The 22,752-nt window shown below is 36.8% G+C and overlaps 1 protein-coding gene across 2 annotated transcripts; it reads left to right on the top strand.

The window, feature by feature from the left end:
- The first annotated feature begins 184 nt into the window (after nt 1–184).
- LOC18442767 (putative methyltransferase PMT6) lies at nt 185–21,469 on the top strand. Of its 2 annotated transcripts, none has more exons than XM_006852981.4 (7): nt 185–914; nt 4,988–5,399; nt 10,702–10,991; nt 11,889–12,272; nt 17,099–17,345; nt 17,450–17,588; nt 21,167–21,469. In XM_006852981.4, the coding sequence occupies exons 1-7, from the start codon at nt 764–766 to the stop codon at nt 21,323–21,325; spliced, it is 1,782 nt and encodes a 593-aa protein (XP_006853043.3). In that variant the 5' UTR covers nt 185–763; the 3' UTR covers nt 21,326–21,469. The 2 variants fall into 2 exon arrangements, with proteins under 2 accessions (XP_006853043.3, XP_011626491.2); XM_011628189.3 differs by having other exon boundaries at nt 293–914; nt 4,994–5,399.
- The last annotated feature ends 1,283 nt before the right edge of the window (nt 21,470–22,752 follow it).

Genomic DNA, 22,752 nt, shown 5'->3' on the forward strand with positions numbered 1-22,752 from the left:
TTTTTAAGTTTTCATACAGAAGTTGGATGTATACTATTTTGAAGCTTTAAATTTTATAATTAAAGATGAGTTTTCATGCTTGATCTACACTATTTTTGAAGTTTTAAATTTTATAATTAAAAATAAAAATCTATTTTAAAGCTATCACAAAGATTTCAGTTTGAAAGCCACCTTTCTTGATACCATTTGAAGGTAGGCTCTAATTTGATTGTTTAGAGACTCGGCTCTATACAAACCTCACCCATATATAAACTCGGCTCTATACAAACCTCACCCATCTTATATATGTGTGCATTATCAAAATTTATCAGTAGGGCCTATGAAATCTTGCCCCAAAATCACAACCACACATAATCACACCGCCCGGCATCCAAATCTACCAATAAATATTATTTTTTCTTTAAAAAACAAACTCTCAATTTCTCAATTGCTTTTAGCCGTTGGTTGATGAGATGAACAGCTCAGATGAGATCACTCCAACTGTAATTAGAAAACGAGGGCCGTGGCAACCGTGGAAGAGCCCAGTGCTCCATCTGTCTGAAGCTTTAATGGCGCGTTCATGTATCCTGGGCAACGTTTAGAAGAGTAGATTAGTTTCAGAGGTAGTTTTTACTGTGTTTAATTCTCCAGTGTTGGGAAATTTTTGGAAGTGTAGAATAGTGTCAGAGCTCTTTTTTACTGTATTCGATTCTCCATTGTTGGTGGTTTTGGGTTCTGAGATTTTCAGCACACAGAGACAAATAGAAAGGAGAGAGAGGAGAGAATGGGTACTCTGATTTCCTCTGCGTTCGATTCGAACTCAGGGAAGGCGATGGTGGTGGCTGTGATCCTCATGATGGCTTCTTTCTACAGCGGCACTCTTTTCGGCAGCAAGAATGTAATCTCTACGCAGGATCCCTTTAAAAACACATCAGGTCTCTCTCTCTCTCTCTAGAATTATGTGCTCAATTCTTCAATTTGTCTCAAAACCATGCAAATCATGCTTAACTGGACCCTTTCATAGTGTCACTCTCTTCCATCATGGGGTTATCGTGAGTCATCCGATTATCTTTCTAACTCACCCATTTCTTCAGTTAGTCTCGAAATCCTAGAATTCCGATCCTTTACTTCTTTGTTTCTCTCTCAACCGTAACTTATAGTGGCGAACCATGAAACATTCACAATTTCGCTACAGTTTAAGAGTTATAGTTGGTTGATGTTTGATTTACACAGCATTTTCAATTTTTTAGAAGAATTTTTAATCCTAGTTAGAAAATATTGTAAAAGGGAAACTAAAGATCATGAGTGATAAATGTCCAGTATTTTGAAATTCAATATTTTGGCTGGTTTTTGAAGAATTTCATGTTAATCATTCTTGAAATGTATGGAGGACATTGTGGCTGCGTGTTTATGTTTTAATAAGTGGCCACTGAATGCCTCCTGTAAAATGGAAGAAGCCTGTCATGATGGGTAGTTTTCCAAGTTGGCAAAGGATATGAAGAATAGTTGCTTTGCTGATGGTGCATTGACAATTTGGCCTTGCCCTGGTGAGCTAGTCGGACTCGCCCTATGGGTGAGGCCGAGTAGGGTGAGTTCTACTGCGACTCGCCTCACCCTTATGAATGTAGTAATAAAATATAAAAAACAGAAAAAATATAGAAAATTTGGTTAACACCACTATATTTGTTAGAAATAAGTTTTTTGATGACTTTGGTAGTTTTTAAAATGATTTGAGAACTTTCATTTTTTTTACCTTTTCTAAATTTTCTGAAATATTCGAAATCAAAAATCCTAAATCATAATTTTGAAAAATTCATATTTTATGGACCTCTTTCATCTTTTTAAGTTTCTAATGCTTTCTACTACCTTTTTTTATTTTTTTTCTTATTTTAACCATTTTAAAAAAAATTACCTTTTTTGTTTTTGACCTTTTCTGGTTGTACATGACATGACTGAGTCTGCTTAGACTTGGCCGAGTTACACGCCTCGGCCAAGGGCTGAGTACCTTGGTCGAGATGAGTTTCTGATCCTTGCTTCCATGTTTCCAATATGGAGAATGATTCTCTGCCAATGGTGTATTCTGAGAACATTTGCTTATTGATGTGTTGCATAGTCACTTTCCTTATGTCACGGAATTGAGGCGTATAAAACTGAAAATTATCCATGTGTCAGTTCTTATTCATTTATAAATGAAAAATTGGTTGAACCAAAGAAGAAGAAAGTATAATAATATAACTGAGTGTTCATGTGCATGGAAGCATAATGTGCAATAGCCCCAAGCTCTCCAGAGTAGCCCAAGTTGGCTAACTTTGATGTGAAGTTCACTTTCTTAGGACATGGGTTACACCAATCGCAGTAATAATGTTGGACTGTAAATCCATAACGTAGCAAATACTACACCGACATCTCCATCTGAAACCAATTGACAAAATTTCAAGGGATATCTTCATCGACCAATGATTTGACCAAAATGGAACTTCCTAGTGCAAACTGGACAGCAACCAAACGAGCTTAAGCTTCCATCCAATTTGAGTAAGCCGAGGATCTTTATTTGGATTTTAGCAATGGTGCTTGAAACAAGGAAACCTAAAGTTTGTTGCCCCACCATAGTCAGTATGAAGCACCCATATGATGGTACCTCATCATCATCCAAGCCTCATCCCAATTATTTGGGGTCGGCTACCATATGATGGTATCTCTGGACCTTACATAGTATCTACTCTTCATTCTTTGGGGCTCTAGTTAATAGAATGTTCCTCCCTATGAGTTTTGGACACCGTATCTTATAATACATGAGTTTGTTAATATGGGTGTTTTCTTTCTATTCAATTGCATGAAAACATTTATAGGTTACCAAAAAAATGAAAATGGTGTTTTAATCATGTCCACAGTCCCTATATTGCATCCGACCATCTGATGCATCTAAATACGGTGATCTTTTATCATCTCTTGGGCTTTGGTCTGGTGGTAGATACCCAGTTTGTTAGCAGGAGGTAGTGTTCAACCCTCGAGGCTTGTCCCAAGAAAAGCATACCAAGCTGACCTACTTTCTCTTAGGATCTCTTTTGATGTAATCAGCGGTTGAAACTTTTCATGATGTTGGTTGTTTGCCCATGTATATAGGAAGTGAGGAACTTCTATTGCCAAATAAGAGTATCATAGATTGCAATTCCTTTTGGACATAAAATATATATCTTCTCACCAGGTCCACGGTGCCTATACAAATGGTTTGGCTTATACGATCTAATGTTGTAACACGTTCCTCACCTATTCTTATGTGTTTTAGTGTTCAACCAAAGCAATATTTGTTACACCGTATGCTTGGAGCGGATGAGCAATGCTTACTAATTACCAGAGGCAGTATCCATACTATCACTTTTGAAGGCAGCTCTTATCAAGACTAGTGCTCATTATTTCCTGGTTAGTACAAAAAGAAAAAATAAGTACTGCTTTAGAAATAAGTACCTATCAGACGAGAAAAATTCTAGAAATATTAAAATCTTGAAGGCATGAATTTGTTAGTGCTGAACATCCCTTATTGAAAGCACACTTTAATATCTTCCTAACTTTCTAAATTACTATTATTTTGTAATATGTTAGTAAGAATTCAAATGACTACATACCACCATCCATATAATGACTAATGAGTGGAAAACAGGGCCTTCTCTTGGGAGACATGGTCCTGAGGTACTACATCTAGGAAGGCAGTGCTGAACTTGGTAAAAAGGAGGGAATTAAAACCACCAGAGCTTAAGTATGTAGGGGACTAGCTGCATGGATTGCTTCCATCAGAGATGACCGTAGCATTATCTAACATTTTGATGTTGATTCGAGGAGTCACATAGCATGGAAGTTTGCTTTGCTTATTATGAATTGGTTTGCTATGTGAAAGCAGATATTTTTTAGGGAAGTAGTGGAGTAGTGTATCCAACAGATGTATACCGTTTAAGACCTGTTATTCTTACTCTAAATGAACTAAGTTTGTACAATTTGGCACTTAATTTGCTTATGCATATTACATAAAATTTTTGATTGTGGTAATAGCTCTGACAATAGACCGATTAATAAAAGCCAATGCAAATCTGTTTGTTGCAGAAGCCAAATTTTCTGCTACAAACCACCAAATACTGATCACAAGATATCACCTTTAAATTTCTTGTCTGCTGCGAAGAAGCTATCAGTGACCAAATAGATTTACACTTAAGGATCATGAGACAACATTCGATATATTGTCGCTGTTAATTGCTGCAGTACATCATCTCTATTGAACATGAGAAACGATTATAATTAATTTAATAGTAACTGTATTTACTGTTGCAAGAGAACCTGTTGTAGTATATGATCTCTAAACCTTATTTGGTGCTTTATGATACGTGTATTGCCTTTTGCATTTTATTGTTTATCTTTATACAAGAATAATAACAACTGAATAATTAGTGATCTCCTTGGGGCAATTTCTCTCCTTGGAGCAATCTTGGGCTTCCACTACCATCTAGTTTCTATGCATAGATCTTGTTTTGGGTGCTGGTGAGTGATGATGCTGATATGTAGGTAAAATGAAGGTTCTAGAAATTGGACACAATTTGGACTCATTATAGACTGAAGCTGAGTTAACTTGGGACTCGGGGACTCAGCTCTACTAGCCTTCAATTTTAAAAAAAGAACTGAAAATTTTGTAATAAATGGAAAAATGTGAAGAATTATATACTCTAATACCAAATTTTTTCCCTGGTCTTTAGATAATGTGGCTTGGGCTATGTCATTTTTGTCTTGAAATGCCAAATTTATAGATTTATTTTATATCATCTTTTTGACAAATTTCAGAAACTTCTGACTATTGCGCTGTTAATGTGATTGAGGAAGTCTCCTCGCTTGACAAGTTGAATTATTTGAATGATTTAAAATTCATAGAATTTGTCATATCAAATAGGCCTTTTAGTTTTAGTGATACGTCACATATGTTTACATCTGATTTCATGGGAGATGATAGTTGTTCCACTATATACAGCTGCAGCTCTGAGCAATAGAGTGGTGCTTAAATACAGGCGAACACCAATCTTGATACCTAATAATGGGATGGACATATGTCCCTTAAAATACAATGAATATGTTCCTTGCCATGATTTGTCTTATACCAGTACTTTGCGAGCCAAGCTGGATCTCTTAAGGAAGGAGGATCTGGAAAGGCATTGCCCTCCACTTGAGAAGCGATTATTTTGTCTAGTTCCTCCTCCAGAGGACTATAAGATTCCAATTAAATGGCCAATTAGTAGGGACTACATTTGGCGTAATAATGTGAACCATACACATCTTGCTGAAGTCAAAGGTGGACAAAATTGGGTTCATCAAAGAGACAAGCTATGGTGGTTTCCTGGTGGTGGAACCCATTTCAAGAATGGAGCTCCAGAATACATTCAAAGGTAAGCTGTACTTTACCATCTTTTAGTCATTTCCCTCTCCATGCACATTTTGTTTATGAAGTTTCAAGACCTTATATGTGTGATTTTATGCTGATTGAGTGACTACTGCGTCTCAAATCACTCCAGTGGATATTGCCTGTTTGCCGCCCAATTTTAATAAATATTCTGTTGCATAACTGCATTAATATTGCTTTGGCTTGCAAGCGGGTACTACTTGTAATGCCTACATTTTCAAGTATCTTAGCTGATAGCTTAAGAGGGTCTTATTTGAAATGAACTTTTTAAAATTTTGTGGAGTCTTTTGCCAAGTGGATATTTTGCTAAACTTGGATATGGTCGATCATGTTAAGTTTGTAGGGAGGCCAATTTCCCTAATAACCTATAATTGAATAGGAAATTCAGTTGATAGTCAATATATCGCCTGGTAGAGAAATCAGTCAAAGCTTATCATTTTGATAAGAAGGGACAACTCATACTGGGCTGCATATACTGGCTGCAAGTTGTCTCAAGCTATGAAGCATGATGGTAAGGTTATATATCTGGGAAAATTTGCTGTTTGGCCAAAGAGGGGCTTAGCAAAAAATAGGTCCTTGAGGAAAATATTAGATTGAAGATCTGCACAATCAACCCATAAATTTAACTCTGTCTCAATTATAGCGTTAACTTGTCTCAATTATAGCGTTAACTTTAATTCTTATTTATTTATCTTTTCACTAGTAATGTTAACTTTCTTTTTAATACAATATTTTTTAGAGAGAAAGAAGAGAAATGTACATGTGCTTGTCAGTATACAAATTTGTGGTATACATGTGATTGTCGGTCTGACTGTCAGTAGACGAAAATGTGGTATGTCGATGTTTTGTATGAAGCTCCCTAAGGAAACCAAAAAACTCCTACTCGAGCCTAGGGCCTTGTGATTGTAAGATTGGATGAGGAACAGCCATGTTCCACAAGGGCGTTGGTTATCTAGTTTAATTTATGCAATGTACCCTACAAGGCACTTGAAATCTGCTGCCAAACTCAAAAATTTGGTCCAAGATGGGTTGCAGTGTCCAATGGCACAGAATTGATTTTCCCTCTAAATTTATGACATCTATCAAGTGTCCTTCAACCAACAGTGGGGAGCCTCAGCTGCAACCAAAAAGTTTGAGCCCACTGAGACCAGGGCTTCCGCAAGGATTGAGCTCCCATGTCCTATTGGGCCTGAAAATTGTAATGATGGTTTCAACTGAATCATTACGGAAGATGTCTCCAATGCCAGCCATGCCTGGGTTCCCAAGAGCGGAGCCATCACAGTTTAGTTTGACAGCACTAGTGGTAAGACTTCAAAGTAAAGATTTGTTAGTATGCATGGGCTTGGAGCAAAGAATGTTTTCCAGGTTTTGTTTGAAATAAGCCTCTGAAAAGCATAAAAAAACTCTTGGTGATACTGAACCTAGAAGATAATGGTGGCTTTGAGTCGGTTAATGGTTGCATTTGTGTGGCTCTCCTTACTTTTGAAGATCCTTCTGTTCTGTTCCAGCCAAATAGGACAAGCAGCCTACCATAAAACCAAGCCCAATGAAGAAAAGGAGGGAGGAGAAAGAGGAAAATACTTGGTCCACTGTTTTTGGCGTAGCACGGGCCTAACCAAACACATATAAATTGAAGCATAGAATCTTAGTGACCATCCTGCAATGAGTAAATAGGTGGTCAACAAACTCCTCTCTATCCTTGCACAACACTTACCTTTTGTAAGATGAAACCCCCCTTCATTGCAACTATTCAACCGTAGGATTTTTTTTTTTTTGGGATCTGACCATTTGAATGTCTGGACCTTAGTTGGGGACAGATGAACCGTGCTCTTGAGACTGCATAAGGGGCCGAGTGGGTGTGGTTACTTTGGGTCAGGTTGGAGTAGAAAAAAGAAAATCGAGGAGTCACCTGTAGGAGAGGGATACCGATCAAATTTGTCACTACCATTTCAAGGGATTGTTCAAGCAGGTCCAGCGAGACCACTAGGTGCAAAACTTTTTGTTTGGGAGCTTCCTTCTAAATTTGGAGGCCAAATGATTTGGTCCATAATTACCGGGATCCCCCAAGCTGGTGTCGCTCCAGTTCCTGAAGCTCGATTCTAGTCTGGACCAGGGATCTCGATTCTTGACGACGTTTTTGAATTTAGGGATCTTGATCCACAAAACTGGGGATTTAGGGATCTAGATCCACAAAATTGCGGATCTAGATCCTTAGTTCATGGTATCCAAATTTCTTTTAACCAATGGGCCCATGAGTAAGTGGAATTGAGCCTCCACTAACCTGGAATCGAGTTTCTTTTACATTGGTACCAAAGATCACCAGCACATTTCGAGTCTCATGCACTAACCTTACCACACATTCTTCTGCCACCCATCCTCTCTCTAACTCGCTAGCCCACTCTCTCCCTCTCTATGCAAGAGCATATTTCTCTAAAAATTCTGAAATCTGAATTGGCTTTTAGTGTAGAAATCAACCAATTGATAAACAGTCCTGTTGCCTGCAGCAGCCACTAGGGTTGAGTGCTTGAAGTTTGAATTTTGAACTTGTAAGTCACAAAAATAAACACCATAACATACAAGTTGATGCCATATTACGTTATGGAATGGAACCCGTAGATGAAGGGGAGCCGCTAAAGTTACGTAATGTCCTATCCTAAATCCTTTTCATTTCACTTAGTGGAATATCTCTGTAAGCTTTATACAATTGATCTTTGTCTTTAATGCCCCCTCATTGACCATATCCAATATTAGAGAGTCCTTTGCCGGTGGACTCTTTCTTTGTATGTGGACCCTTTCTTCCTCTAAATTTAGACAGCGTTTGATGAGTTGCATCCCAATCGCATGAAATCTAAATGAGGGAAAACAAGGACACTACATTTCCATCAAACACCAAAGCTTCTTTCATGCTCGAGGACTAAAATTTGAATCCTCATTTTGGGTTTTCAGTTCCACTTCTTACTTATGAAACACCCTCCAATGATAAGAAAATTTTAAAATATTTTAGAAACAAGATTTTTGTATTTAATGATACCTTGATTTTAGAGTTCCAAAACAGCATTAATCATATCGAAATTTTGTTCCCGAGCTAGAGCAAATTACTTGGGGAGCATCAATTCCTAGCTGGATGGACCTCAATTCCGTGTACTTTATCATTCGATCTTGAACAAAATTGTATCACACACTCCCTTCATATTGGGATCACGATCCCTTTAACTCACGGTGATCTTTGTGCATTTCTCGATCTCGCTACCCTGATCCATCCGGGATCTAACCTCGCTTCCTATCTACATGGTTTGGCCATGTAGAGCCCCATTACATTGGGAGATCGAAGACCTGTAGTGATTGGAAACAGATTAGGAAATTCCTCTTCCAAAGGCCTCTCGCCCAACCAATCATCTTTTGAAGCCTGATTTGGTCTCCACTTTGGTATAAATCTGGTACTTTTGAACTCCAAAAAGGAGATTACCACTCCTTTCCAGGCTCCCAACACCCAGGCCCTGTGGTTGCTTTTGGGGATCCATCCAGATTTATGTAGTATGACCTACTTCCAAAGTCATCCCTCTTGGATGGCAAAGCACCATGCCATTTGCTTAAGAGGGATGTATTGCGATCAGAGGTCTTTCTTTTTCCTAGTCCTGTCTAATTTGGCTAGCAAACTGTTTCCATTTAGCTAAATGGAATATTTGCATCTCAATAGCCCCAATCCATAGAAAATATCTCATTAGGTGTCCTAATCTGTTGATGATAGCTCAGCATTCAAAACAGGCACATTTGGTACACCAGGATGTTCGACATGATGGATATGATGAGAGTTATTTTCCACCTAGGCACCTAGCAATGGAACCTTTCCAAGCAGCGAGTTTTGCTTAAACTTTTGGACCACCCCCCTGTTGGTGCTTGGAGGGTCTGCCTAAGTAATAGGCATGATCTAGGTGTTTTTTGAGGATGGTGTCCGTAACCCAACCAATCCTCCTCGCCAAGTCCTGGAAGAGGTCGGGGACATCAGGGCTGACCGCAACCCCTATTAACATGGTTTTACCCATGTTGATTTCCAGGCCTATGGTTAATTCGAAGCATCTAAGAAACAACCATAGTCTGTCTTTGTCAACTTGTTTGGTGCAAGCATTGAGGGTGTCATCAGCATATTCGAGGTGTGAGTTTGTGGGACCTCTCTGGGAAGTTGTGAAAGTTTTTTAGGGGCACTGGTTATAAGGTTCAAGATCGAAATATTGATAATTTCAGCGGCTATTGTAACAAAACGGGATAGTGGATTCCTCATCGGAGGCCCCACAATGAAGGGAAGAATCCTTGAGGGCTACCATTTATTAGAACTGACAAAAAGGGGGATGTGATGCAGTCCGAAATCGTCTTTCTCCAATTTTTGACCAAAGCCCGTTCTAGTACCTAGTCGAGGATTGTCCTGTCAAAATTGTCCATAAGCCTTTTCCCAGTCTCACTTCAAAACCAGACGTGAGGTTTTTGAGAGGTGCAGGGCCCGAATACATTTGTTAGCTATGAGTGCACTGTTAAGGATTTGCCTATCCTGAACAAAAGCCCTGAGTTGGGGATATGACAAGATGAAAAACGTTTAGGAGCCTAGCAGCCAAAACCTTAGAGATGACCTTGTATGTGCTATTGGTTAGACTTGTGGATCTGAATCCTTTCATCTCTTTGGATTGTTCTACTTTTGGATTATGGGAAATGAAATTGGAGTTCATTCCCCTATTGATGACCCCTTTGTGGAAAGATTACAAGAAAATAGCCAATAGAACAGGGCCAATGTGCTCCGGAACTAGTAATTACCTTCCGTACTGATCTTTAGATTTGTGATACCATGTTAAAGAGCAAATTGTCGGTACGAAAGGCAAATCCTTTTTTATTTACTTCTCTATAACCAAAATAAATCCTTTTTTATTTACTTCTCTATAACCAAAATATTTATATTATCATGCTTTAAATGTTTAAAGCATCAAGTATGGCAGAAGAAGTACACTACTTGTTGATGTAATGTACTTAACAATGACAATGGGCATGGTGGATATATTTATCTTTCCAGGCATTGATGTTTGAACTTGTTATTCCATTAATTTAGAATTTAATTAGACTGGATTTATAAAAGTCATGTAACTATATTGAATATTCCTTAGGAGATAGGACCGTATCTCATCATAAACATGGAATGCAACCCATTATTGCTGACTTGTCTTTCATCTTTTTGTCTATCTAACACTTTGAGCTATTGTTGAATACCTTATAAATGCTTCCTTGCTGTTATATGGTGGCAACAGGTTAGGAAATATGATAACTAATGGGACAGGTGATCTACAAACAGCAGGTGTAGTTCAAGTTCTGGATGTTGGGTGTGGTGTTGCAAGTTTCTCGGCTTTTTTGACTCCTTTAGATATCCAAACAATGTCTTTTGCTCCCAAGGATGGTCATGAAAATCAGATTCAGTTTGCTTTGGAACGAGGAATTGGTGCAATGATTGCTGTTCTGGCCACGAAACAGCTACCATTCCCTGGAAACTCATTTGAAATGGTCCATTGCTCCCGCTGCCGTGTTGATTGGCATCTCAATGGTAACCTTTGCCTCAAATGGCTCCATTCCTAGTATTTTGGTGCAGACATTGGTGATGCAATTTTCTTTGAATCAAGTTACTTGATATTATTGAAAACTTTTCAGTATTGACAAATATTATTTGATCTCTGATTACTTCAATCAATATCAATGATTCCAAAGGAAATTAATGAATGCCATGCTATATGATAAAAGATAAAGTGTACAATTATTATACTTGATTATTGGGCATTATGATTTTCTGCTTGGCTATCTTCCTTTGAGCTACATATTAGTTAAGTTTTTTAAATAACCATTTAAGGTTTAAAAGCTGCAATGGTTGATTGTCTTTGAAATATTCATAAATAGGTTAAAACTGCAATGGTTGATTGTCTTTGAAATATTCATAAATAGAAGAAGTACTCACAGGCTGATTATTGCCTTTCTTTTCCTTAAAACACATTGCTATTCTTGTCTAAGTTTAATGTTGCTAAGATTGTTGATCCATTAAAACCTTTACAATTTTCAAGTTGTTGTCACCTCCTTGGTCTTTACCTTTCTTCAGCATCCTTATATGCAACATCGACATATAAAATTCGAATTTAGATGCTATTTTTGATGCTCGATGAAGGTTGAGAAGATTTTTTTTTTCATTTTTTTTCTTGAATGATAAAACTGGTGGTATTAAGGTTTTACAAGAACTAATATCTCATTCATCATATACTAGTTGTTTGTTCATTGACATCATCCTAGACAGAAGGGTGAGTTGTCTTCAGCTCGATTCTGTTAATGCCTTGGATGCTGCTATTTTCTTAGCCCAATGTATTGAGGGTCTAGCATTTCACAATTCCACGCAGCTTTGTACCAACTAGCTGATTTCTAATAATGTGTGTTGCATGCTTTGCTTTTGGTTCTACAGATGGTATCTTACTGAAAGAATTGGACCGCCTTTTGAGGCCTAATGGCTATTTTGTATACTCAGCCCCACCGGCTTATAGAAAGGATAAAGATTACCTAATGATATGGGACACATTGATGAATTTGACAACAGCAATGTGCTGGAAGTTCATTGCTCGACAGGTACAAACTGCTATTTGGCAGAAACCAGCGAGCCACAAGTGCCAACTGGAGAACTCTGAAAATAAGATATTAGATATATGTGATGATGTGGATAATTTGGATGACACTTGGGGAAAACAACTAAGAAACTGTGTGAAGTTAATTCCAGAACCTGAAGATATTCAGCAGCTCCCTCCAAGGCCAGAGCGTCTCTTAGCATATTCTACGTCTCTCAAAAAAATTGGTAAGTTTTTTCTTTGATTATACTATCATTTCTTGATACAATCAGAATGCACTTATGATATATTTTGTTTTCTATTATTTTATAACTTCCTAACTACATGAATTAATTGGTTCTTGAGGCCGCAATTCTGAATGCATATTGTTAAAGTTGTATGGGGATAGACTAGTGGACTGACAAGTGAAAGCAAGTAAATCGACTCAGAATACACAAATAAGAAATCCTCTCTTTCCAAGATGTAAATATCTATGCTATCCAAAAACCCTACTTGGGGCTATTACGTTAATGCCATGGAGTACTACAGAGAACAAGTCAGTAAAGTGGAGGATGCTCCATTGCTATTTCCTGCTTGGTCTGTCAACACAAGGCATTTAAGACATCATCATCATCCAAGCCTTATCCCAACTATTTGAGCTCGGCTAAACAGATCTTGTCCCACCATTCTGCTCTATCAAAGGCCATACTCTCAGTAAAACAATAACTCACCATATTTGTTCTCACTACTTCCATCTATGTCCTTTTGGGCTTTCCTCTTGCCTTTTTGGATCCTTCCACTTGAGCAAATCGTACCTCCTAGCCAGTGCCAGCCCACCTAAGTCTACTTTCCCTTATATTATCGCCTATTGAAGCCATACCTTAATTCCATAGAATGTATTCATTCCAAATTCTATCCTTTCTTGTCTCGCCATTCATTCATCTCAGCATCTTCATCCCAGCTACACTCATCCTATCGATACGTTGTTTCTTGACCGCCTAACATTCTGTTCCATAAAGCATGGCCGGTCTTAACACAAGACATTTCAGACATAGAATGATACTCGATAAGGGTTCCTTATAGACACATACCTAAGCCCTTCTAAAAGCAAAATGTTCTGGGGATACAAAATAAATTGTGAATTTAGTTTAAATGAACATATCAAAGATATTGTTCACAAATAGCATATAATGACCAAAGATACCCCAATGCTTGCATGTTGTACTATGTGAGTATCAATACCACATTATATTGATTTTGGCATCCTATGCTCCAAGGACACTTATATCACATGATATAATATGCACATAACGTGGTCATTAGTATGATACCATGATATATGTCAAAATGTTGTATTTAAAAGTGAAGCATATGGCATGCTAAACTCAATATGATACTTCTAAAATGTATTGGAAATTTCTTAAAATGTATATCTAAAACCTATATCTGAAATATAGCATTAATGACATACTCTATGTACCACATGCCACATGCTGTATGCACACATGAATGTAGGGAAGCAATGGAGTGTACTATATAACCCAAAAGGAAAGTGAAAATACCATAGTCCATTGGGTCATCACTTTCGATTGAAGATGCTGTAGCTGGCCTTTGGATTAAAATTCTTATTTTGCTCAAAGAAAAAAAAGGAAAAAAAAGAGAAGAAAAGAAAGTGTACCCTTACAACACGACATGATCCCAATAGTGGATTCTACTCTCTTATTCATCGTCCATCATTTCAATGGACAATTATGACACCATGAACTATGTTCTTGCCGTATTACATGGGATCACGGAATTTCGATTTGTTATGATACCTCTAGAATGTGATACAAAACATGTTAAAATGTAAAACATCAACATGAACATCGTCGTCATCATCATCATCCGAGCCTTAACCCAACTAGTTGGGGTTGGCTGCATGAATCTTGTTTCATCATTCCGCTTTATCAAGGACCATACCCTCAGTCAGACCATAAGCCATTATATCTTTTCCTACAACTTCTCCTTTAAGGCCTTCCCTTTGCCCTTTTAGAGCCTTACCCTTGAACCAAATCACCACATCTACCTTGTGTTATTCTAGGTCAATGCTTTACATGACTGGACCACCTAAGTCTACTTTCCTTGAACTAATCCTAAGTTCCCTTAAATGAATACATTTCCGAATTCTAGCATTCTTTTTCTTTCTACGCATCCATCTCAAGATCTTTATCCTAGCTATACTCATTATTCTATGGGTATGTTGTTTATTGACTACCTAACATTCAGTCCCATAAAGCATGACTAGTTTTACAGCCGTCCTATAGAACTTCTCCTTCCGTTTCATTGGTATGCGATGTTCACATAAGACTTTGGAAGCACATATCCACATCGTCCACCAGCTCTAATTTTATAAGCAACATCTTCTTCAATCTCTCCTTTCTCATAGATTATCGACGCGAGAAATAAAAAATAATCTCTTTAAGGTACTTCTTAGCCATCAGCCTTAACTAATTTATCGTTTCTATTCCTATTATAGCTAAACTTGCACTCCATATATTCTGTCTTAGTTGGGCTAATTTTAGATATAGCAATAGTAAAATAATATATCTAAAGTTATGCTTTGCACAAGGTTGCAACCTTAAACAATAAAATTAAGGCGCACCTCCAAACTTTGTCATAAAATGCAACTTTGTTGTTGAAAATTCTTACGATGTCCCAAGAATCTATTTTCATCACTAATTATAAAATTTAAAAAATTCTAGACTCCAAAAATGGTTCAAATCAAGTAAATCTATAAACATATGAAAATCTTGAAAATGGATGGTCCAAGTATTACAAGATGTACTAGTTTTGGGACTTAAAATATTTTATTTTTTCATATCCATACATCTCCCATATGACCAATTAAATGGTTTTCCAATATCAAAAACATTATTTTTTGATGTATTTTTGAGGTGCACCTTAATTGTAAAATTTAAGGCCTTAACTTTATATAAACGTTTTCTTATATCTAAAGTGACATGAATTCCATATTTTATGTGCCATGTTCCGTATGCTAATACACACATGATTGAAGGGGAGTAATGAAGTATATTAATCAGATGGACTTCGGCAAAAACAGTCCTTTGTATTAACACTGTATATTGAAAACGCACGGTGATGGAAAGTTTACCCCAACTGAAAAAGACATTGCCCCATTAGTGGGATCCACTCTCTTTCTGTCATCTTTGTCACTTCAATGGATAGTGATGACACAATGAACTATGGTGTTCTCATATTTCATTGGAATATTGTATACATTCCCATGATTATAAATATACGTTCCAACTTACAAAATAAGATGGTTGTATTCATACCTTTGTCCTTGATTTTTGGAAATTCTGGGGTGCATCCCTGATTCATATCCAAAACTGTAGTTAGTCATCTTAGATTACACTCAGTGAAAGCATTTTGACAAAAATAGGAATACGTGAAAGTACTTAGTTGTTCTCATTCATTATTCATCTTAAAACAGTAGAAAATTCAAAACTATGGATTGTCATTCACAATTTGTATTGCACACATTAAAGAGCCATGATAAAATGGTAACTGCAAAAAAAAAGCAAAAGAAAGATAAGCATTAGCACAAATCACCATTCTCAGTGGGAAATGCAGCACCATGCATGAACGTGTCGTAGCATAAACAAGTTCATAGTATACAATTAATTATAAGTTACGTGTATGATCTTTTTATGAAAATTCTTAAGATCCTGTTTGAATGATCCCTAAATTTGGTATTTTTGCAAATGGACAATTACGTCAACTTCATAAATTAGCTTTCATTTCACTAGCCATTGAGCCGTGTTTGCTGGGACCAGGCAGTAGATCCGCTTGTACTAAAAAAAAACCCTATTTTTTTATGCCTCCCAGAATTAGAAGAAATGTAATTCCCTTGGGGTTCCTTTTTTATGCCCCACCTCTCTATTTTGCCCACTTCTCTCTTTCTTTCTTCTACTTTCTCTCCCCTCTCACCTTCATCCATGCGAGCCAAACAGTCCACTGGGCGATACTATCAGAACCTCTATCTGGGGTTTCTGATGGAATTCCATATTGCATATTGCATATTTTCTGGTTAGCGTGCTGCCTTATGCAGACAAACAGTCCTTAAAGGAATCATCATGCTTGGGGTCCTGTCATTGCTCATCCTTATCCTCATGATCATCATCATTATCGCCCTATGACCATCAGTAAGAATGGAGTCAGCAGAACTATAGAGATTGAACACTTAAGAACTAATATTGAACTAGGAAGCTGACTTGAGGCTGACAAAAGAATGTCCTGGAGAAGCACATGGACTCTGGGAGAAGAAGCTTCAGCTCCAGTGCAGTGAAGAGTGTTTTTTCCTCAGTTATTGGAAAAGGTAGGGAAATGTCTGAAGGTTTGGGAATAGGAGTTGCCAGGATTGCCTCAAGGAACTATTGGTTTTGGGATTAGGAATGGTACCCATTACCCAAGAACGATGACCATACAACTAGCAGTGTCTTGCTATTGCATTCTACTTGCTTTCTCAGTTCTATTGCTCCATGAACGGGTGGAGATACATTTTGGGGTACAAGTTACATTGATTAATTTGATAAAACCAAGTTATAAAAATAAAACCAAGCTATAAAAAAAATGTTGACATCATCTGCAAATGAAGTTACCAAGGCATCAGCCATGAATGAAAGTTACCCATTTGTTAAAGACACAAGACTAGACTTAAGCTTTAGTATAACTTATTGAACTTGGTAGTTTTTTGCATGGTTGCTTGGCACAAAGAAATATGCAATGAATAAATTGCATTTTGTTTTTGGTATTTCCATATTTTAATTTTATTGGTTTCTTTCTAACTACACCTCAAAAACTATCTTATTACCTTGTCAGTCTGAATTATGAAGCATTATGCTCCTTAAGATGGTCTTAGATAATCTATCCTCATTCACTTTTAGATGCCTGTTTTTACTTTTTTAGTATTGGCTAAGAGAACAGGTTCCAATCAAGGTTGAAGTATCAGCATTGCTTTTTGTCATACTGAGTAATCTGGTCATGTTCATCTCACGCTTTTTTCCTGTAGGAATCAGTCCTGAAAGGTTTAGTTCAAATACCGACTTTTGGCAAGAGCAAGTTTACCATTATCGGAGGCTTATGGGTATCAACTACACAGACATAAGAAACATCATGGACATGAATGCTTACCTTGGTGGCTTTGCTGTTGCGCTAAATAAATTTCCAGTTTGGGTTATGAACATAGTACCGGTTGGCATGGAAAATACTTTGGTGGCCATCTACGATAGGGGTTTGATTGGTGCATACCAAGATTGGTGAGTTCTTGTGGTTTCATTGGTTTGCTTTTTGGGGTTGTTATAATTTCTAAAATAATTCTAGTTTTTTTCTAGTTAACAATTCTCCCTTTACTATTTGTTAGGTGTGAGCCATTTTCCACGTATCCACGTGCATATGATTTGCTGCATGCTTTTCATTTATTTTCTCATTATAAAGACCGTGTGCAAGGATGCCAATTGGAAGATATCTTACTGGAAATGGATCGTATCCTTCGTCCTCAGGTACTATACTTATTTCTAACTCATATCCTTTGATTGAAGCAATATATTATAGGAAAACATGGGAGGCTTATCCGAAATGATTTTGTCTTCACTTTTGGTTATTTCTGCTTACGTAATGGTAAAGTTAAAGGCTAAGACACTTGGAGACTTGTCATACTGATGTCAATATGACACTGACAACGACGCAGTATGTACTTTAAGATATTTGAAACTTTACAATGAAATAGGAACATGTAATAAATGGCATATAGATCCATTCAATGGGATACTATGTATCTAAACTTGTGATGTATGGATAAAAATATATCAACTTGATCAATGTTCGATTGAGCGCCGTGGGCCGAGTACTCTTCAAGCTAAATAATGTGAAAAAAAGTTTAAAAATCAAAAGAAAAGAAGGAAATATAGTTTTAAAGTAAGATTAAACAAAACACATCTAAATGAGGTTAAAAAAGTAGTAAAAAATAGATTTTAAAAAAACAATGTGACTGGGGTATTTTCGAAATAAAAAACAAAGATGGGAAAATGTAAAACTAAGTATTTACTTTCCAATCATTGCCAAAATGATAGAACACATAATGATGTCTTTAGAAAGAGAGAAAGAGAAACACGGGTAGAGAGAGAAAGGGAGGTGGGGTTTAAAAATGATGCATTTTTTAAATTTGTTTGGGCTAAAAAGATGGGATAAAAATGAGTAAATTTGGTTTAGGGGGTTAGAAGATATAATAGATAGAATGTTTATGCCTTCATATAGGTTTTGAAACCTTTGGTCTATGGAGAAATAAAACTTAAAAATAGGGTCTACGGAGATATTTTCTCTTATCTATATATGGGTAGTGATTTCATGCAATGGTTGTATCATAGTATAATGCAACAATCTTCAAAAATCATGTTAGGGCCATTCGTTTGATCCAAATTTTAGAATATACACTCTTTTCATTCTAATGAACAACCACAAAAAGAAAAATTTAACAACACAACTTAGAAAGTATTTTTTTAGCCTAATTAACATAGGCCGTCCATTTTGATAAGATGCTTAGATCTAGGTCTTAGAAGGATTTTTCTTTTCCAATTTTTTTAGATGACTTTATTATCATTAGATGAACAATGTTAAAAAATAAAAAAATGACTTTGAAGGCTAAGATCTTGAATTTCACCAAATGAATGGCCTAGATTCATTGTTGGAAGGGACTCTTTTGATCATATCTAGGGTTCAAATTGATTTTTTTTTTTTTTGGGATTCATTATTGAGATGAGGACAGTGTGTGTACAAAGTTTTGGGTCATACAAATTCTACAAACATGGTTTTCTAGAAGTGCGGTTTCATTATACTATTATACAACCGTTGCATCACTGCCCTATATATATATATATATATATATATATATATATATATATATATATATATTTAAAAATGTATTTTTATGATCCCCGAGTTGGACACCCATACTTCTCCTTGCAACTTGAGGTTCTTAATTCAAACCCTGCTTACCTACCTTAAAAATATGTATTATATCTAATATGAATATGGTTAAGATCAATAATATGTCACTGTAGTATATTAACATTTATGTGTTATTTATGTTACAGTATATTGTTATCAATGTATCTGATAGGATACTTATCCTTATGTGCTGTGGAATTTGGGAAATTTCAAGTTGGATCTCTGCTCCGCATATCCATATCATCTATATCTAGGCAACTTGGATTAAAATTGGTATGCTCGGGAAAGGATTTGGCAAGCCCGTGGCCTTAAATTGCACAAGTTAACCCAAGTGCCAAAGTCTTACCTAGGGCATTTGTTTTGCCTGAAAATTTTCAAATAATCAACCTTCATATAGTCAAAACTTCACCCAGGAAAAAGAAAAAGCAAAAAGAAATTTGGATTTCCATGCACTCCTAATCCAATCTTCCTTGAAATGAACTTTCTAGAGCTCCAAATCATTTTTTTCTTTTTTATGTTGAATGTAGCGATGAGTAAGGTTGGTTTCAGAATTTGGGCCCAAGCTAGGTTTTTGCTCATTGGGCAAACTTGTACAGTAGTAGGCCATAAGCATTCCAAATATTCCACTCAGGCACACAGGCTCCCATGAATACATACACACGCCCTTCCCCAAGTCCAATGGATTACTGTATACTCATTGTCATATGGAGTCATCACTGTCCGATGAAATGATGAACTGTTGGGATCCACCAGTGATTGTAATGGTGCTTTTAACTTTATCCGTATGCTGCTTATTACATTGAATGGTGTGGGTCCCAACGAAGCTAGATTTTTCATGTTCCACTATTATATTTTGACTACCTATTTTCTCTGTGTATGGTAAAAGAAATCAATTCATGTTTTTTTTAATAAACATGCTTATCCGGTATGTTTAACTGGCAGCATCAATCTATGAAAGTATTCTTAATTGCCACTGGCCCACATTTGAGGGAATTCGTTTTTTCTTTTACCTGCAATTGATGGATTAGTGTTTCCTAGAATGGGTTGTAATCCTGTTTCACAAAGATTTTTTAAATCTTAATAGCTGAAAGAACATGTAATCCCTTCTTTAAAAGCTGTGCTTCAATAAATTAATTGACATACTTCAAATTCGTGAATCTCCACTTAGAGCTGAAGCTCCTAAGAACAACAAAGCATCATTTTTCAACCAAATAGGTCAGAGTAGCATTCTTAATTATCATTATATTCTGCGACTTTGTGAGGGAATGACAAATTGATGGCTCGTCTTTCTACAACAAGTTATCCAATTTTATCGTTGGGTGCATTCTTCATTCCAGGGCAGTCTTGGCACTTCCCATAGCGGATAAATTAAATGGAGCAAAAACATGACGATTGAATCTTCTAGCTATAAAGGTGCAGGATGTAGTGCCTGTTATTTAATTGCAGAAAGACCTTGGATAGGCTAATTGCTTAGCATTGAAACTACAATATTCCAAATTTTACGTCTGCGTGATTTTGAGCTTATCTTTATTTAGAATCAAACGAAGAATGGAAAAGCGAAAAACCAAAAGAACAGGAAAGCATGTTAGAAGAGAAGCCAAGAAAATCACATACCTATGTGGATCAAATGCCACTTAGTGATATTTCCCACTGATGTAACTAAGGGTTGGATTTATGTTGTCCTTTTCTAGATGCATATGTTTAGTGGATAAAGTAATGTTTAGTGGATAAAGTAGCAAGTTGACCTGTAATCACCGAGGTGGCATTGATGTTGGGTAGTGTAAAACCTTTTATGGTTTTTGCAGTTTGTCTTAGTAATGTTTTGATATTACTCATTTTCATTCCAACTCTGATCTCGCTATCTCGCTTTATAATTTTGACTGCATCTGAACTGAATATTGGTTGCACGGATCCTATTTTCTTCTTTGACTAATTTCTTCATGGTTCTCAAGTTCCATTCCTACTACTGAACAACCAAAAAAAAAAAAAGAGGAAATCTTCATGGAAGTGAACAACAATTGTACATTCTATTATTGATTCCAGAAAGTTGACCCATTGGGAAACCAATTTTATTTGCTCATCTTATTTTCTGAGGCTTTGTTGCTCTAATCTGTATTACAAATTCATTCTGCAGGGATTTGTTATCATTAGGGATGAGCCACCCATAATTTCAAGCATTCGTGATCTTGCACCTAAATTCCTTTGGAATACCAAATTGCATAATTTGGTGGATGAGAAGAACCAGAGAGAACTTGTACTAATTTGCCAAAAGAAGTTTTGGGCAATTCAGTGAGATATATTTACTTTGATAAGGTTCTAAATTCCATTAAATTATCTTTTTAAAGTTGCATACCGAGCAAATGAGTGATTTGGAGCTCGCAAGCATGATACATTTGTAAAAAAAAAAATTTAATTCATTTTTGCAAGTTTTTCTCAAGGCAATGTTCTTGGTCTTGTGTTTTGGGGTTAGTTTGGTTGCAATTTGCCCCAATTCCTTGTCTTCTGCTTAACTCTATGGTCCTTCTATCCAGAACTCTAATTCTCACCCGCCCACTACAACTCAATCGTCCATTAAATTTCTTATCCAAAAGTTGAAGCTTGAGTATGCTTTAAAAATGGCCACTGCTTCAGTGAAATGAGAGGAGGTTTGGGGGGTAACAGATTTTAGCATAGGATCAAGATAAGAAACCCACCGGTTCTTTTGGGCCCAAAAAGCAAAATTGCTGCAAGAAAGAAGTCATTGTAGGGAAGAATGCCCAAAGTTCCAAGAATTTGAAACTGGTAATGATATTAAGGCATAGAGGAGGAGAAGAAAGATAAAGAGATTACAAAATTTGTAGGGAATATCGGAGCTCATATGGCTTAGACAAACACTGGGACGGTCCAGAAAACTGAACCTATAAGAAGCTCAAAGAAAAAAAGAAAAGAAAAAAAGAAAAGAAAAAAAGAAGGGAGAATGAGAAGAACGGTGTTGCATAGGTGCAAACTATCTTCACGTTCGCACGAATCTTGTTCAGATGTGGCAAACGTTTGGGCTGAGTACCAACCTATCATGACCCTTCCTTTTTCATCCTGGCTTGGGAGCTGCAATGTTGAGGTTACTCCTGAAGCCTAACCCAAAAAAAAAACCTGGATCACAGAGATAGATACATGCTCAGCCCTACAAGCAAAGCATGCAAGGCAGGCACCAACAAAAGATTAAGAGCATAAAAACCCAAGAACCCATTCTCTCTCGGACCCCCCAGTCCTCTTCTCTCTAAAACCCAAGCAACGTTGACCTGAATGAATGGACTTGGTCCTCTTGGACTTGCGGGGTGGTATGCACAGTCATGGTGAGAACCCCATATGGACAGGCAATTGAGATGGCCTCAACATTGGCATTTTTTGGGGCAAATTGAACTTTCTCATGAACTCTATTCTCATAATATTTGGTCTCTGAATATTCTTCATCATATGCACCCATACTGAGAATCTTGTCATTCTCAAAGTGAGCGATGTTCACCATATTTGCGGCCAGACAGTCAATTATGAGCACATAGGAAATGGGATACACATTTGTTAATTATCCCCGAATGCTTTGGTGCAAGTTGCTGGTTTGATGGACGCAGAGAAGTAGAAAACAACCCATTAGTTGCTATTTTTCACCTCGACATTTAATGCCTTTTTATTCCATTTTCTAAGATCAAAATTGTGGTTTCTCTTCTCTGGTTTCATATCTCT

This window comes from Amborella trichopoda, chromosome 1, assembly GCF_054954075.1.
Source record: "Amborella trichopoda isolate Santa Cruz 75 chromosome 1, AtrichopodaSantaCruz75HAP2 v2.0, whole genome shotgun sequence".
Lineage (NCBI taxonomy): Eukaryota > Viridiplantae > Streptophyta > Magnoliopsida > Amborellales > Amborellaceae > Amborella > Amborella trichopoda.

Excerpts from the sequence above, each read along its gene's own strand:
- LOC18442767 (XM_006852981.4), top strand. The coding sequence starts at position 764 with ATGGGTACTCTGATTTCCTCTGCGTTCGATTCGAACTCAGGGAAGGCG. Across the intron at positions 10,992-11,888 it reads TGTTGATTGGCATCTCAATG|ATGGTATCTTACTGAAAGAA; the intron begins GTAACCTTTGCC and ends TTGGTTCTACAG. Across the intron at positions 12,273-17,098 it reads TACGTCTCTCAAAAAAATTG|GAATCAGTCCTGAAAGGTTT; the intron begins GTAAGTTTTTTC and ends TTTTTCCTGTAG.